Raw genomic sequence first — 16,832 nt, forward strand, 5'->3', positions numbered from 1 at the left:
AGACTGAAGCTGTTGCATTGCTGAACTCCCCAGAGAGGATTGTAACGAGTCGGTGGCCATTTCTACCAAAACTGAATTGAGAAATGATTCGCGTTTGTCAGTGACAGAATACGTGATATATATATATATATATATATATATCACGTATATAGCATCTATATTGTTAACTGTAAAATAAGAAGTTAATTTTTTATTAAAATTGGTTAACGGCATGCAGTTACAAACATTTATATACAATATATTAACATTTTTGTCCACTAGGAGTCATGGGGGGGGGCACTTTATTTCAACGTGGAAATAGTTTTTATAAAGCCAGTACACACACACACACACGGTGAGAATGACTGAGTACACAGCTGAAAAGCGAGCTTCTGAAACTAGCCGTCATGGGAAATTGACGGATGCTCTTTGTCCAACCGCAGGTCGGCTTGTGTTCCGGACGCCGGACACGGATATAATCCGAGAACAGGTCTGAGCCGTGAAAAGCTCGCTTAGCGCGAACGCACCGCCGCAAGGCTAGCTGTGTGCCGAGCTTCCGGCGGTGCCGCGTAAGACTCTGAAATGAATTTATGTTCATGGTGAATAGAAGGACAACGCACTCACCAAAAGACTTTGTGAGGAGAATCTTAGTACTGTTATCGCTCTGGATTTAGCGCCACTCTGCTCTGAGTTTACACCTTTTAAACGAAAACGATGTAAGAATGGAAACTCTCTGGTGCTAAACATATACTACAATGTTGTTGCCCCCAGTCAGCACTTTACACCCAGAATGCGATCATATCAAGATTTGCCTAGATAAAGATGCATATTGGTATTTTAATCACTATAAATGGTAATATTATTGTAATACCTCTGTCTTTCAGATGAACGCTCACAGGCCAGCAAAATGTCCCCATTAACTTTACTCTTAATGAATCAAAGGCTCATCTTTCGGGTTACATTTGAGTTATTGTGATGATTTTTTTACCCCTTTAATCCACTCAGTTCTGGGCTGGAAAAAATCTTCCTCCTATTTAAAACATTTAAATCGACTGGATCTGACATTTTATTTGGATCAATGCTTTTCTGCCAAAAATTCATTATTATTCTCTAAGAAATTAAAGAGACTGAAAACGAAAACCTCCCCGTCCAACGATGACAAAGGAACAATTCTGGATCCGCAGAACAAGAATTTCCCCGACGCTCAACTTCTCGCTCAGCTCAGTGTTATTTGTTGTTGTTGTTGTTGTAATCCTCCAGATAAACAAGGAGACAAGGTTGGAAAAATAACTTCCTTGGCGGGGGTAGAAAAACAGTTTTAATTCTTCCAGGAGTGTTTTATCACTTTCAGCGTGAGTTTAAGTGATAAATCCATCTCGCCTCTTATTAACAGGAAAGCAAAATACTTTACGCCCTCCTCATCAGCGATCAGCAGAGCGACGCGAAGGGAACACATTTTATTATATTAACTGCTGTCCAAAAATGCTTGAAATAAAAAATTATATATAAATTAAAAGTTTTGTTGCACCAAGTAAATGATATCTCAGATGAGTATACCTTGTCACATATATATACTTTGTAGGGGGAACTGAATGGGAGCCGAGGCGTGTAGCTTCTGCTTCAGTGACGCATTATAACGCGACATAACCGACCTCTGTGTGATGGATAGAAGCTAGTTCCAGAATTTAGTATTATAGAGCCAGATAAGTCTAGAGGAGAAAAAAAAACGTGTATAAATAATATATGATAGAAGAAATGATGGAAGCAAAAATGATTTAGGAACTTATATTCAAGAATGTATAAGTCTATATTCTATTATTTTTTTATATCCATTTGTTGTTTCTACTGTAGCGATGCAGAACCCTCAAGAACGTCTGTTCGAGGTTCTCATTTGTGTAGCGACGGGTTCTCCTACCAGGACACAGCAAACTAGAACTAGACATTACAGTCACGTCCGCTTGGTGTAAATAGCAACTGTGATTGTTGATTCCTGTGTGAACCAGACGTGGTTTTAGGGACGGTGATTTAGCTTCTCTCTCTTTTTTTTCCAATTGTTATTTATCGCACGTTCATCGTTTACCCCCCCCCCCCCACACACACACATTCTTTGGCAGCAAGACAAATGTATAAATCACGTTTCACCTCATCTACCATATGTATAATGGACACGGTGCTTGATGACGCTGCTTTGAACTGATGTCGCCTCCGACCGGGAGGTGGCGCTAGAGCGCCGCGGCGGACATCGGTGACATTCAGTTCAACGCTGTACATTGCCAAAAAAAACAAAAAAAATGTCACATACATTCTGACAAATGGTGCTATTTGAAAACATCTGTGGTGCTTTTTTTATTTTTTTATTTAAGTTTGATATTTCCTGCTGTAGACAAAATGTAGCTCTACAATCCTGTCTCTGGACTGTAGGCGAGTCGCATCGTGTCTCTGGACTGCAGGCGAGTCGCATCGTGTCTCTGGACTGCAGGCGAGTCGCATCGTGTCTCTGGACTGCAGGCGAGTCGCATCGTGTCTCTGGACTGCAGGCGAGTCGCATCGTGTCTCTGGACTGTAGGCGAGTCGCATCGTGTCTCTGGACTGCAGGCGAGTCGCATCGTGTCTCTGGACTGCAGGCGAGTCGCATCGTGTCTCTGGACTGCAGGCGAGTCGCATCGTGTCTCTGGACTGCAGGCGAGTCGCATCGTGTCTCTGGACTGTAGGCGAGTCGCATCGTGTCTCTGGACTGCAGGCGAGTCGCGTCGTGTCTCTGGACTGCAGGCGAGTCGCGTCGTGTCTCTGGACTGTAGGCGAGTCGCGTCGTGTCTCTGGACTGTAGGCGAGTCGCATCGTGTCTCTGGACTGTAGGCGAGCGCATCGTGTCTCTGGACTGCAGGCGAGTCGCATCGTGTCTCTGGACTGCAGGCGAGTCGCATCGTGTCCCTTCGATGGTTTCCTTAGCTTGTCGCTTTCAGGGATTACAGGTCAGATCGGACGAGAGGTTTGGAGGGCCAGGAAATCGGAGGGAACGTTTGTTTGAATGCACAGCCATTAGCGATTTGCAGCTTCTTTAGCCTGCCAGCGCCTCACTCTGATGCGTTTATGGTTTCCACACACGGCGTGTCCGGTGCTAAGAAAACGTCTGCCGTATGTCCACTGTGTTTTCCATCCTGGACATTCTTGTCCCCTAATATTGTGTGTATCAGGTCAGCAGACGGGATTTAATGGTGTAGCATTAGCAACACAGTGACCAGAGGGGATTGAAGTCGCACTGCCAAGTCACCTTTAAGTCAGTCGGACCCGCCTACACCGGAACCCACCGTCGGGCGGCGGCTGTTGTTCTGAAGGGCCTGAAATGTCGGACGTAATTGGAAATCTTGTGTTAAAATGTGCCCTGTGATGAACTGGCGGCTTGTCCAGGGTGTACCCCGCCTCTCGCCCATTGACTGCAGAGATTGGCTCCAGCTTGGCCCGCGGCCCGATGACGGAATAAGCGGTTGGAAAATGACTGAATGAATGAATGTGTTAAAATGTAAAAATGCTTTGGAAAACTAACCCTAACCCTAACCCTTTCATCAAATGCAACACGAGAGATAGAAGAACAAACGGAAGACAAAAGTTTCATCTGTGTTTTTTAATGGGACCCATGTGTTCGTTGTCAGTTACAGGCGTTGGACAACTCGGTACCTCAGCATGTCTCTTGATGGGGGGACCTTCAGGACAGAGACAGAACTCGTGTTTCCTTTTCACATTCACCAGTCTCTGACAAGTCGCTTTTCATGCTTTCGATATTTGTTGGCACAAACATGAACACGAATGTATGGCTGTAATTCCTGCTCACGCCCACTCTTCCTCAAAGTTGAAGCTTTTAAAGCTTTTTTTTTTGTATTTCCAAACTGTCTTGGTATGCCTGTTGTAGATGTATATTCATAATGGTGTATATTACATCAGTTTTTATTTATTAAAATGTTTAACTTTCCTAAAACGACTTCTTGTGTTCTTCACTTTACGTTAAATGGTTCAGGTTCGTTAATCATAGCAGCGTTGTGATGGGAAATGAAACTGATTAGAACAGAAATTAGACAAAGAACAAATACTTTAATCATCTGCAAAGTAACTATTTCATAAATGTAATTCATTTTAACTGTAAAAAACAAAAACCCTGCATATAAAATGTCAAAATCTCTAATTTATGAACTAGAAAAGCACTTGGAGAGCGCAGACCTCCACCAAGCAGCTCATTCTCCTCCTAACTCGATCTACACCGTCCAAACGGTGATCTGGATCATCAAGAGGTTCTAGATTGACTTTTCATTGTTGGTGTATAAAGCTACCAAGAACAAAGTGAATCAGAGTTTGTGTATTTTTAACAATTCTTGAATCAGTAAATGGAGTTTTCAAAGTGTAAATTTAATATTTTTTCCTGACCTCATTCTGGACAATAAGGACAATAAGAAGCAGCACTGCGAGGCTCAGGAACAGCTTCTTCCCCCGGGCTGTGAAAGCAGCCGTTCCCTTGTAGATCTGGGACTCGGAATGCTCTGTGCTCTGTGCCTGTCCTGCTGTTGCTGTTTTGCACTATTTGCTGGATTCTCAGTCTCATTCTATCTGTGTATATCTATCGTTGTTTTAGAAGCGATTTTGTTTTTTTTAGGGCTCTGCGGGTGCTGACTCCTCGAGCGCCGTATATGCGCCGCCTAGCGGTCACAATAGGTTAAGTGCTGAACCTGCTGCATTTATCTGTCTTATTTATTTTTGTCGTGCGGCCCGGTACCGGACGCTGGTTAATTCCTCTTCCTGTTTGCGGGTCGTCGCTCTCGTCGGGTGGTGTCATTCTCTCGCGAGACCAGCGGTTGCTCAGCAACCAACGTCAACAACTCCATCGACCCAACCAGCGCTACCTGGACGGCACGCAGACCGAGGTCGTGTTGTCGTTGCTACAATGGAGGTAAGCGCTTTACGCGAGCTTAATAATGCTTTACGTGAGCTTTATAACGCTTTACGTGAGCTTTATAACGCTTTACGTGAGCTTTATAACGCTTTACGTGAGCTTTATAACGCTTTACGTGAGCTTTATAACGCTTTACGTGAGCTTTATAACGCTTTACGCGAGCTTTATAACGCTTTACGCGAGCTTTATAACGCTTTACGTGAGCATTATAATGCTTTACGTGAGCTTTATAACATCGATGTTAAAATATCACACGTCATAGCCTGTGAAGCTAATGTTGTGCTTCCAGGAGTTAGCACCAGGAGGAGAGGACATGTCCCAGTCCCTGGAGGACTTCCAGGAGGTCCTCAGTGAGCTGATCGGAGACCAGAGTTTGGACAAGGTCCGGGTGGAGTACGAGAGGCTCGTCCTGGCCCTGAAGGGGTCCCGAGAGAACGAGAAGAGGCTGATGTCTAAATGCAGGGAGCTGAACGCAGAGATGGTGTCCACCTCGACCAAAGTCGCAGCCGCCGTGAAGCTCTCTCAGGAAGACGAGGCCACCATCGCGTCACTGAAGAGGGTACGACGAGCATTTTAATTATTCATGTGAAGATTACGTCACACTATAGTGGTTGCCCCCCCCCCCCCCCCCCCCCACCCTGCAGGAGCTGGATAAAGCGTGGAAAATGGTCGATGCCGGTCACGATAAAGAGAAGAGGGACAAAGAGACCGTTAGAAGTCTAAAAGAGGAGCTGATCAAAATGAGTGAACAACAATCGGTCGTCTCTGTGAACCAGGATCAGAGGTGAGCCGGTCGTCTCGGCTCCTCGTGGATTATGGGATGGAATGGTAAAGCCGTCTGTTCTTCCAGCGAGCAGCTAAAGAAGAACGAGGCGCTGATCAGGGAGAGGGACGAGCTGCTGGAGGACGTGGAGGGTCTGAGAGAAAAACTGGACAAGGTCTCTGCAGCTCGACAGGAAGTAGAGGCCCAACGAGATGCTGCTGGCGATAATCTCTCTCAGGTAATCCCAGACAGGAGGAGGAAGTAGGCCTCGGTGCAAGCAGGGAACACGTTTACAGGTCAAAGTCAAGGCCCGGGGGCCACATCAGGCCCCCGAGAAGGGTTTCTATGGCTCCTGGGATGATATTAATTTATTATAAGAACCGGCCGGCAGCCCGCAGATCTTTGACACGCACCGATACTACATTTCCCACAATGCAATGGTAACGCACTGAGCAGTCGGCCGCTTCATTTCAATATTTATTAGCGCAGCAGCCGTTAGCATAACATTAAAGTTAGCTTTCAGACACGCATCAAAAATGGCCGAACGGAAGGTGGACACTGAGAACCGGGGGTTTCAGACAAGATGGGGGTTGGAGTCCATGTTCATGGAGGTAGCTGGAGAACCTGTGTGTCTTCTGTGTGGAGTCAGTGTGGCGGTACTGAAAGAGTGTAATCTGAGACATTATGAAACGAAACACGGGAACAAAAACAAGAATCTGGACGCGGAACAAAGGCTACAGAAGGTTGAGGAATTAAAACGAGGCCTCAAATCTCAACAGGCTCTGTTCAAAAAAGCCAAATCACAAAGCAGGCTGTTGTCAAGGGGAGTTTTATTCTGGCAGAAGAGATCGATAAATCAGCCCGGCCATTTACAGACGGGGATTTCATCAAAAACTGTATCCTTAAAGTTTGTGACGAAGTTTACCCAGAAAAAAAGCAACTCTTTAAACGTGATCCTGAGCAGAAACACCGTTCAGAGCGAATAGACCAGTCGTCCATCAATCTAAAGAGCAGCTTGACTATATGCCGCCATTTTAACATTTATCAATGAGCATTCGATCAGTCCGGCCCTCGGCTTGGAGCTACATGTTTTATTTTGGCACATATTTTGCTTTAAACATCCTGAAAACATAACCTCGGTGGATTTAACCCTAAATCCAGCTCCAGCAGGAGCTCCAGGGACAACAGAACGAGATGTCCCGGCAGATGAGACTGAAGGAGAAGCTGGACAAGGAAGTGAAGCAGCTGCACACTGACATGGAGGCCAAGACGGGGGACATCAAAGCTCTCAATCTGCAGGGTCAAAGGTCAAAAGAGGAGCAGCAGAGGATGGAGCAGCAGCTGAAGGAGCTGAAGGTTTATGGACAGCTATAAATAACTCACACAGAAGAACAAAGTTCCTTTAATCCTTCTTTCAATTAACTGCGATTAATAATCTGGTTCTAAGTTACTTCAGGAATAAATATAAGCAGAATTCCCAGAAGCTGCTCCGCCTCATTCTGCCCTCTCCTGTGAGGTCACGGCTGAGCGATGCAGCAAGGAGCTGGAGCAGACGCAGGCGAGGAGCACGAAGCTGCAGCAGGAGTGTGAGCAGCTCTCCTCCTCCAGAGAGCAGCTGGCCCTGGAGAACCAGCAGACCGGCCATCAGCTCAAGGTGCCGGCGCCGTAGCGTCTGCTCGCAGCCTCCGGCTTCAACGAGCCCCTTCCTCACGCCGCTCCTCTTCTGCCTCATTCCGACCCGTCAGATGAGAGAGGAGGAGGTGAGCCAGATGCGCCAGGAGATCGGCAAACAAACGAAACTGAGAGAAGCCATCCAGAGGAGGTTCCACCAGATGGAGGATCAGAAAGCGGACGTGGACGTGCAGAAAGAGACGCTGAAGGCTCAGACTGCAGCGCTGGAGAAAGGTGCCATGTTTTACAGTGTAGACACACCTCACGGGATTACCTCAGATTATTGAACGACTTCAGAAGGAGTTGGGTGAAAACCACAAACGGTCTCTGTCGTTCTTCTTCTGCAGATGTGGAGTCTTCCCGAAAGCAAGGAGAGCTTGACCGGAAAGCAATAGAAGATCTGATCCGGGAGAGAGACATCATGACTAAGGTGTGGACTGTCCTCGTCTCACACACACACACAAACACACACACACAAACACACACACACACACAAAATCTGCTCCAAAATATTCGGAGCTCGGCAGAGAGATCGGCGCTCCTTCTGGGAAAATCAGGTGGTCAATAAAGCCCAATGTCTCATTTCCCAACATGACCACATTCTGAGCTGCAAGTTCGCTTTACTGCCCTCAGGCCGCCGCTTTATCGCCCCCTGTAGGAGAACAAATCGTTACTCCAAGTCATTCATTCCTTCTGCCATTAGGCTGTTAAACTCTTCTAAAGACGCATTATAATCATCATTACTGAGCATTTGTCCACATACTGAGTGTCTTTTTTAATATGTTTTTATTTATTTATTTTATTTATTTATTTTATTTTATTTATTTATTAAGTTTGTATTGGTTGTATTGTATGGTCTGGTAGACTGCTTAAACTGAACTGCCCCTTGGGATAAATAAAGTTGTCTGAACTGAACTGAACATTTCTATTGGCTTTATATTAGCCAAGTGCAAAGTTAGATAGCCAGCCAACGAAAACATCTGCGCGTGCTTTGATCTCCTTGGATAGAACATGATCAAAGCTGCACAGACGACGGAGAAGGAGCAGAGTCTGGTGAAGCTCCTGGAGCAGGACAAGAAGACCCTGGAGCAGGAGATCAGCGGCTACCGCACGGAGGCGCAGAAGCAACGCAAGATCATCCAGCAGCTGGAGAAGGAGCGCGACCGCTACATCAACGACACCAGCAAGCTCACGCAGAAGGCAGGCGGAGCTGCACCAGCAACCCTTCAGGAGGCGTCGGCCCTGACCTTGACCTTCACCTCCCTCTGCAGGTGCAGCAGAAAGTGAGTGATGTCGAAGTGAAGGAGAGGGAGATCTTCGATTGGAGGAGGAAGGTGACTGAGGCGGAGAGCAAACTGAAACAGCAAGAGAACCTGCTGGAGTCCGTCGTGTCCGAGAGGAACCTCTACAGCAAGAACCTCATCGAGGCGCAGGTAGAACTGTTCCACAGAGGAACGTCTGCTGTTCTGATGCATCGGCGTAACGTTGGTCTCCCTCAGGAGGACATTTCAGAAATGAAGAGGAAGATGAAGATCATGAACAACCAGGTGACTCAACTGAGAGACGACATCACCGGGAAGGAGCTCGCCCTCGCCAGGGACCAGCAGGAACACAAACGCGTAGAGAAGGACAACGAGGCCCTGAAGGTGCTGGGAAACGTCTCCACAGCGCCCCCATGAGCTCAGAGCAACCCCCCTCCTTTACCACGACATCTAAACAACGGCGGGTCTCTGGGTCTCCGTGTCTCTGTGTCTCTGTGTCTGTGTCTCTGTGTCTCTGGGTCGCCGTGTCTCTGTGTCTCTGTCTCTGGGTCTCTGTGTCTCTGTGTCTCTGGGTCTCTGGGTCTCTGGGTCTATTGGTGTCTGTGTCTCTGTGTCTCTGTGTCTCTGTGTCTCTGTGTCTCTGGGTCTCTGGGTCTCTGTGTCTCTGTGTCTCTGTGTCCTGCTGCAGGTGGAGCTGCACCTGATGAAGGCCCAGCTTGAAGAGTCCAAGCAGCACGTTGACAGCCAGAAAGCGGAGCAGCAGAAACTGCAGAAGATTCTAACGGAGGCTGACAATGAGCAGATGCTACAGAAGAAGCAACTAGAACAGGTAAAGGAAAGAAAGAGGATCCGGAGGAGGAGAATGTGTGTCTGACCTTTATTGTGCAGGTGATCAGAGAGCGGGAGAACCTGGGCAAGCAGCTGCTGCAACGCAACGACGAGCGAGCGCTGCTCTACGAGAAGATCAGGATCCAGCAGTCCATCCTGAGCAAGGGACACTTTCACTACAGCCAGCGGATGGAAGACAGTCGCCTCCTCAAGATGGAGGTCAAGAGGCTCCGCCGCAAGAAGAGCATCCTGGACAAAAACGTCCCCGACATGGAAGACCTCAGGTAGGTGAGACGTGTCTAAGAAAGCTCCCGTCTTAGTTCTGAGGTTCCGTTTTGGGTTTTAGCTGAACAACAAAAGGGTGAGAAGATTATTTTCTTTTAATAGAACATGTTTGGCCAAAATGATCATTAAATTAAATTCAGTTTTATTTCTAGAGCGCCAGATCATAAGAGAAAGTTATCTCAAGGCACTTTACAGGAAAGACCGAACCCAACTTGACCCACAAGAGCAAGAACTTTGGAGACAGGGGCAAGAAAAAACTTCCCTTTAACAGGCAGAAACCTTGGACAGAACCTGAGACTCCTTATTGATAGAGCTGATGAGGAACCTCGTCTGTTTACAACGGAACGACTGCGTTGCTGCAGGCGAGAGCTGTTCCACCTCCAGAGGGCGCTGCTGAGGGAGAGGAGCAGGAACAGCGTCCTCCAGGAGCAGCTGAAGCCCATTAACATTCACCGCTGGAGACGCCTGGAGGTGTGCAGCGCGTCATTATTCCATTATTCCCCTTGTTTCCAGCTGTTGTAGTTTGCTTTATCAACGACCCCTGCAGGGCAGCGACCCCAGTAAATACGAGCTCATCCAGAAGATCCAGTCCTTACAAAGACGACTGATAGCCAAGACCCAGGAGCTGGAGGAGCGGGAGCTGCTGCTGCAGGTGGATACCCCCCCCCCCCCCCCCCCCCCTCCCCCTCCAGGGTGGAAGAGCGTTGCTGCCGAGGCTCATTAGCCAATCTCTATTTGGGTCGTTTTACTTCTAGCGACCCTCGGTGCATTTATTCGGGACTATTTTTCATTGCGTATTGATCTGTTTGCACGATGGCGCTCGAAACAAACGAGACCCGGCTGCTTCCTCTCATCTCATCCAGGAAAAGGAGAAGCTGTACGTGGAGCTCAAGCACATTCTGTCCCGGCAGCCGGGCCCAGAGGCAGCCGAGCAGCTCCAGCGGTGCCGGTGGACCATCAGGGAGAGGACGAAGAAGCTGCAGGTCGTCTCAATGTGGTTACCGTGACGATCCGCCGGTCCGGTAGGAGGTTCTGCCTCGTCCGGTTCTCACTATGCACTTTGCTCCCTCAGGCCTTAATAGCAGAGCTGAGGTTCCTCGACTCCAAGATGAACGAGTACAAAAGTGAAAATCAGCATTTGGCCAATGAGCTGGCAGACATGAAGAAGAAGTACCTCAGTCAGAGGAGACTCCACAGGTGAGTTTACGTCTCCGTGCTTCTGGCTTCCATCGCTGGAGACGGGCGTGTTCTCTGTGTGTCTCCCCAGCGAGCTCAGACCCAAGACCAAAGTGGACCAGCTGGAACCGCTGCCCCAGCTGAGCAGCAGGCCTCACTTCACCGGGGGGGGCTTCAGGGTCAACCAGCCTCTGAGGAGATAGCGGCTGTCGTCCGCTTCACAACCGACATTCACGCCTTCATCCGGCCGCCGTGGAGCACCCTTGTTTCTCTTGCATTCCTTATCTGTTCTAATAACAGAGGGATGTAATCAATCAATCAATCACAATGATCTGAATCAATCAGGAACTAAATAACAGCCGAGAAAGAGCTCGATTGTTCCATCAAGTCACAAATAACTTCAGAACTCAAAGCATTGTGACGCAGATCGGCGGCGCCGTGAGATCAATTTCACAGCACGATGGACGAATGTTGATATTCAGAAAGAATTGATCTCAAGCCATTGATCCAAACCGTCTAATAAAATCACTTCTTCAGTGTTGATGGTGCATCGTTCTTCCTCTGGTGTTTCAAGCTCTGGTTCTAATTCTGGTAACTTTACAAACGGCTGTTTAGAGCAAATCTCTTTGTTTTGTCTCAAGGAAACACTGAACAAACAAATATTTGTATTTCTTACCAAAAACAGCAGAAACCCCGAGTAACTGATTTATTGATACGTGTATTAAACTAAACAACATGACCACATAGTGCATCAAGTAATTACAACATGTGACCAGCAGAGGGCGCTGCGGGAAAGCTAAAACACAGGCCTGATAAACGGAGCTTTATTTCCTTCAGTTTCAGCTGAAGTTTCTTTCTTTCGGCTCCAGCAGGAGAGATGCTCTCTCTTAGAAGAGGCAGAGAAGGCCAGAGTTCACCACGAAAAGGAGAAGGTGAAGCAGGAGGTGACCGTTGCCATGGCAGCGCTGAAGGAGCTCCAGCTTCGCTTGACGAAGAGTTGGGAGACGAAGCATGAGGAAGAGCTCACCATGGCGTATCAAATGGAGGGCTCTGGAACCTCTAGTGAGGCTGAGCTCCATGGAGAACAGGAGGACACCACTGAGAGGAAGGAGGAGGGTGGCCACTTCACGGATCCTGAAAGCCAGATCAAGAAAAGTCCACAGAAGCCTCCTTGGCAGCGGCTTCTGTGAAAGGTTCCTCAGGTTCTGAGTTTGAAACTAGGCTGTGGAATATGACTTTGTACATGTCACCTCTAGTCCCCATTATGCTCAGAGTAATGGTCAGGCTGAGAGGGCCGTGCAGGTGGCTAAAGGGATCCATCGGCAGGAAGACTGGCTCTGATGGCCTACAGAGCCACACCCTCTTCTTCTACAGGAGCCAGTCCAGCGGCGCTGCTCATGGGACGGAAGATCCGGACCACTTTACCCACCTGGCCGGATAACCTTAGCCCGGGCTGGCCAGATATGGAAAGGATCAGGAAGACGGATGCCGCTGCAAAGGTTAGACAAGCGTTCCACTACAACCGTCGGAATGGTGCGAGGAGTCTTCCGGCACTGAACCCAGGAGATGTGGTTCACATGAAACTGGACAATGAGAAGCAATGGGAGAATACAGGTACCGTCCGCCATGTTGGTCACACTCCAGGATCTCACGTGGTTGGCACAGCCCAAGGGGGGCAGTACAGAAGGAACCGACGCCATCTGCTGAGCGTTCCCACTCACATTCCTCCCTCAGAGCGAGCTGCTGGTGGGAATACAGAAGAGTTTGGGACTGGGACGAATCACACAAGCTCAACATCCACATCTACAGCAGATGTGACGCCTCTTAAAATCCAGTCACTGTGACTCGCTCAGGTAGAGAGAGTAAGCCAGCCCTGAGGGTGGATTTATCGACTGAGATTTTTTCATGTTGTAGTTTAAGGATGCATTCCCTTGGGTTCATGTGTCTCGAACTTCAGAGGGGAAGACAGGTCAATGTTTCAACTGGTGTGATTCTGACATGTGGACTTTTCAGATAAAATGATTCTTACAAGTTATCGTATGCAACTGTAGAGAGGAGAATGACTTTGAGGGGGAGATGTAATGTATGCGAATTCCTACTGCTCAATGTTCCTTGAATGCACCACAACAGGAGTTGTTGAACGCGCATGCGTGAGACGAGAGACCGTCGGAAAGATGTTACGGAGGAGAAGCTAAGCTAATAAAGTTCCTGTTAAGGTTGATACAAACCTGGTTGTCCTGAGCATGACTATGCATGTCGAGAAGACATTACACTCAGCATCTACATTTCCTCCACTTTTAGCTCCGCCCCCTGTCTTTTCCTCAGAGCCACTGTCTCTAAGCCGTCCATCATGGCTGTTACCACTGTCTAAGCCGTCCATCATGCTGTCCTCACCACTGTCTCTAAGCCGTCCATCATGGCTGTCCTCACCACTGGCTCTAAGCCGTCCATCATGGCTGTCCTCACCACTGTCTCTAAGCCGTCCATCATGGCTGTCCTCACCACTGTCTTGTAGACCTTTCCCATTCGTCCTCGCTGACTCTCTCCTATCACAGAACACACCTTAGAGACAGTGGCTCTGACGAAAAGACAGGAGGCGGAGCTAGAAGTGGAGGAGGCAGAGTTGCTGAGGTTCTCTCCTTGGGAGTGAACAAGGAGAACTATATCGGTAGAAGGATGCTGAGGATGGTGGATCGATTACTCGGTAATCTGTTGGTCATGCCTCAGAATGCCATAGAAGAAGTAAATCAGGAGAAATAGGCCCTCAAGAAAAGGAGGTCTTTATTAAGTGCAAGTGGAATAAAACAGCTTCAGCCATTCAGTACGGAAGCGCAGAAGTGACAGTGTTGATAAAATCGTTTTGACTGGACGATGTCATTCAAACGAGATAACAAAGTCGGTCAAACGACTTGTGAGAAGTTAGGCTAAATGCTAAAAGCATTACTTTCTCCATCTTGTATCTACGTTCGAACGACATAGTCAAGTCAAAACTATTTTCTCAACACTGTCACTTCTCCGCTCCCGCTCCATTGAGATCTATAGAAACGTTTCACAGAAAATCCCACAAGTTTTAATCCAAAATTTAAAGAATAATATTTTGATTTTACCAATGCCAAATTTACACAAAGTAAAGATAGATGGTCTCGACCTTGTAAGCAATAAATGTAATAATAGTTTTTTAAGGCAGTATTTAGTCAATACCTTATTTCCAAGTAGAGCAAAAAGTTCACTCACGCTCAAAGATTATAACGGATCTGAAATGTTATCTCTTCGAACAAATTACTTAAAATTCCCAATCTCCCCAAAATGTAAAGAAGTTCATTTTAAAACCATAAACAACATTTATCCTTCAAATGAATTCATGAAAAGTAGATTTAAATTTGTAGTAGATAACTGTTATATTTGTAACATAAATCTAGAAACAACAGAGCATGTGTTCTATGAATGTGAGATTGTCCAAAAGCTGTGGAAATCTCTCTATGACTTAATATCGTCCAGTTCCAGAGACATTGATTCTTGGTCCCCTCAAGATATTCTATTAGGAGTAATCCTCAAAAACAAAAATAGTGAGTTTTTGGTGAATAATCTCATTATTATTACAAAATACTACATACACAAATGTCGGTATGCCAAATCACCCCCATCATGGCCTGCTCTTAAGAATGAGCTGTCCCTGTTACAGAAGATACTAAAACAAATCAATAATACCCAGGCAAAAAAAATTGAACACATTTATATCAGAATTTAACCTTTCCCATACCCCTTGCTTGTAATTTTATGTTGTATTTTCCTGTATATTTTATTTTAATTTTTCTTCTTGTGTTTATTTTTGTATTTATTTATTTTCCTGCTAATTCTTTCCTTCCTTTTGAACATATTGGTGATTACTCACTGTTAGATTTCCTTCTATTTTGACCTCGGAAATGCTAATGTTTTGTATAAGATCTATTCAGAGAGTTTGTACTGGTGAGTTTTGTTAATAAAGTAAAAAAACAACAACAACAAAAAAAACCTCTCCGCTTCCGTAATTCAGCAGGTCACGTGTCCCTTTCGCGTTGCGACACTTTGGTTTTGTTCACCGGCGTGAAGAAGGAAGAAGCAGGAACCGGAAAGTTTAACACAAGGGGAACATTGCCTCACCTCAATAACATATCTATTTATAGCCCAGTTTATAAAGTGTACTATTAGTGGCGCCCCCTTTCTGCCTGCGAGCTTCCGTTACCGCAGCGACCCCATAATCTCGCGATGCGTTCGTCATCCACGCGAGAGTTGGGCCCCGTGGCAGGATTTAATATGGCGGACACGCACCGGTGAGCAGGACGCCGTGGACGAGCTGCAGATACAGCGAATTAAATAATGGATTAAACCTCTTCGTGTTCGTTAAACGTCCGATCTCAGTGTTTTGTTCCTCAACCGGCAGATTCCCAATTCCGTGACCGAGACGCGTTGCTCACAGGCCGCGTGGAATGAAGGAATAGGTGAGTGCTAACATGCTAAGTGCTGCTAGCTGCTAAAGTTTGTTTGTAATGTGGCGCATAGTGCCTGTTAAACACACACACACACACACACACACACACAAACACACACACACACACGTATATTAATGTTACAATTTAACAGGGAATCGTAAAGGAAGCAGCCTGCGCCATGTACGTCATACCTGCTCATCAAGCGTTTGGTGACACGATAGAATTCCTCACAAATCTGCACGACATCAAAGCAAAAGCATCACAAGAACGCACAACACGATTTAATGATGCAGTTCTGGGTTCTGTAGACGTGCAGCCGTTTAGTGAGCCATTGTTCCTAAAACTAGGTGAAGGCGACGGGGCTCAAATCAAGGCACTGTCACCAAATCCCTCCAACATTGTGGAGGTGACCCTGCAGCAACACACAGAACAAGCAGCCGTGTGGTCTTTGTCCTAGTTAAAGTACTTTAATTTAAAATAATATATATGTCAGATATATATATAAATATATTTGACCTCACCTGTGGTCACGAGCTTTGGGGGGTGACCGAAAGAACAATGTGCAAAAGTGGCTTCCTTTGTCGCGTGACGGTATGAGACGCTCTCAGAGCGACGAGTGTCTCCGCTGCTCTTAGGCTGCTGCCCCCCCCCCCCGACCCCGACCCCGACCCCGACCCCGACCCTGGATAAGTGGTTTGAAGATGGATGGATGATTCAAAGCGTTTTTATTCCATCCTGAGATTATTGCCGTTATTGCACCGTGTGTGTGTGTGTTTAGAGGCAGTCGAAAAGGAGCAGAGTGGATAGAGTTTATTTTCTGTGGTAATGTTCCAGCGAAAATTGGCAAATATTTTATTGTGAGCTAAAAATGCTACCATGGTAGCGTGCTCGCTATGAACGTTCTTTCGTTCCGGTTTTAGAGGGTTTGATACAGACGCTGTCCTGCAGCATCTGCTTGCTATTTTGACCAAAGCCTGGCACAGATATTTCATAAGTGTTAACTTAAAAAGGGTAGAATATGGGACCTTTAACTTCTCCACATTCTCTGCAGAAAGCACAAATTCAAGAACAGTTTTGAATTTGAGCGCCAACCTTTTATAACCGCTCTAACCAATGCACAATTTGTGGGTTGTCGTTGTCTGTTTAATATGTAACGTAGGAAAAGTGAAGGTACATATACAACAGTAGCAGTACTATCTCAAGTCTACTGTATATTAAGTAGTATTACAGTAAAATTATTTACATGATTAATGTAGCCATTAGCCCATAGCTGTAATGCTCAAATTGCATTTTCATTCTCAAATGGCTTTCTCTGGTGCTTGGTGTGTTCAAATGAACTGAAGTATCATGGGAATACTTCTTCCATGATGAGGCACTTCACTGCCACGCATGGAGCTGCTGTTAACCAGGGGAACACGAATCAAAGTAGGCTATAATTATAATAATAATAATAATACACT

At 46.6% G+C, this 16,832-nt stretch overlaps 2 protein-coding genes across 2 annotated transcripts in view; both read left to right on the top strand.

Moving 5' to 3' along the window:
- Window positions 1-16,832, top strand: part of LOC137900575 (histone H2AX-like) — a 247,668-nt gene that overhangs the window by 195,457 nt on the left and 35,379 nt on the right. The gene's annotated exons all lie outside the window — the stretch shown is intronic.
- cfap58 (cilia and flagella associated protein 58) lies at window positions 4,910-11,106 on the top strand. The gene is made up of 18 exons (XM_068744176.1): window positions 4,910-4,915; window positions 5,208-5,477; window positions 5,563-5,702; window positions 5,769-5,919; window positions 6,843-7,037; window positions 7,198-7,335; window positions 7,427-7,586; window positions 7,700-7,782; window positions 8,361-8,552; window positions 8,624-8,785; window positions 8,852-8,998; window positions 9,303-9,443; window positions 9,503-9,726; window positions 10,090-10,198; window positions 10,275-10,379; window positions 10,591-10,710; window positions 10,800-10,924; window positions 10,995-11,106. Exons 1-18 carry the CDS (start codon window positions 4,910-4,912, stop codon window positions 11,104-11,106), a joined length of 2,580 nt encoding a protein of 859 aa, XP_068600277.1.

This window comes from Brachionichthys hirsutus, chromosome 10 (assembly GCF_040956055.1).
Source record: "Brachionichthys hirsutus isolate HB-005 chromosome 10, CSIRO-AGI_Bhir_v1, whole genome shotgun sequence".
NCBI lineage: Eukaryota > Metazoa > Chordata > Actinopteri > Lophiiformes > Brachionichthyidae > Brachionichthys > Brachionichthys hirsutus.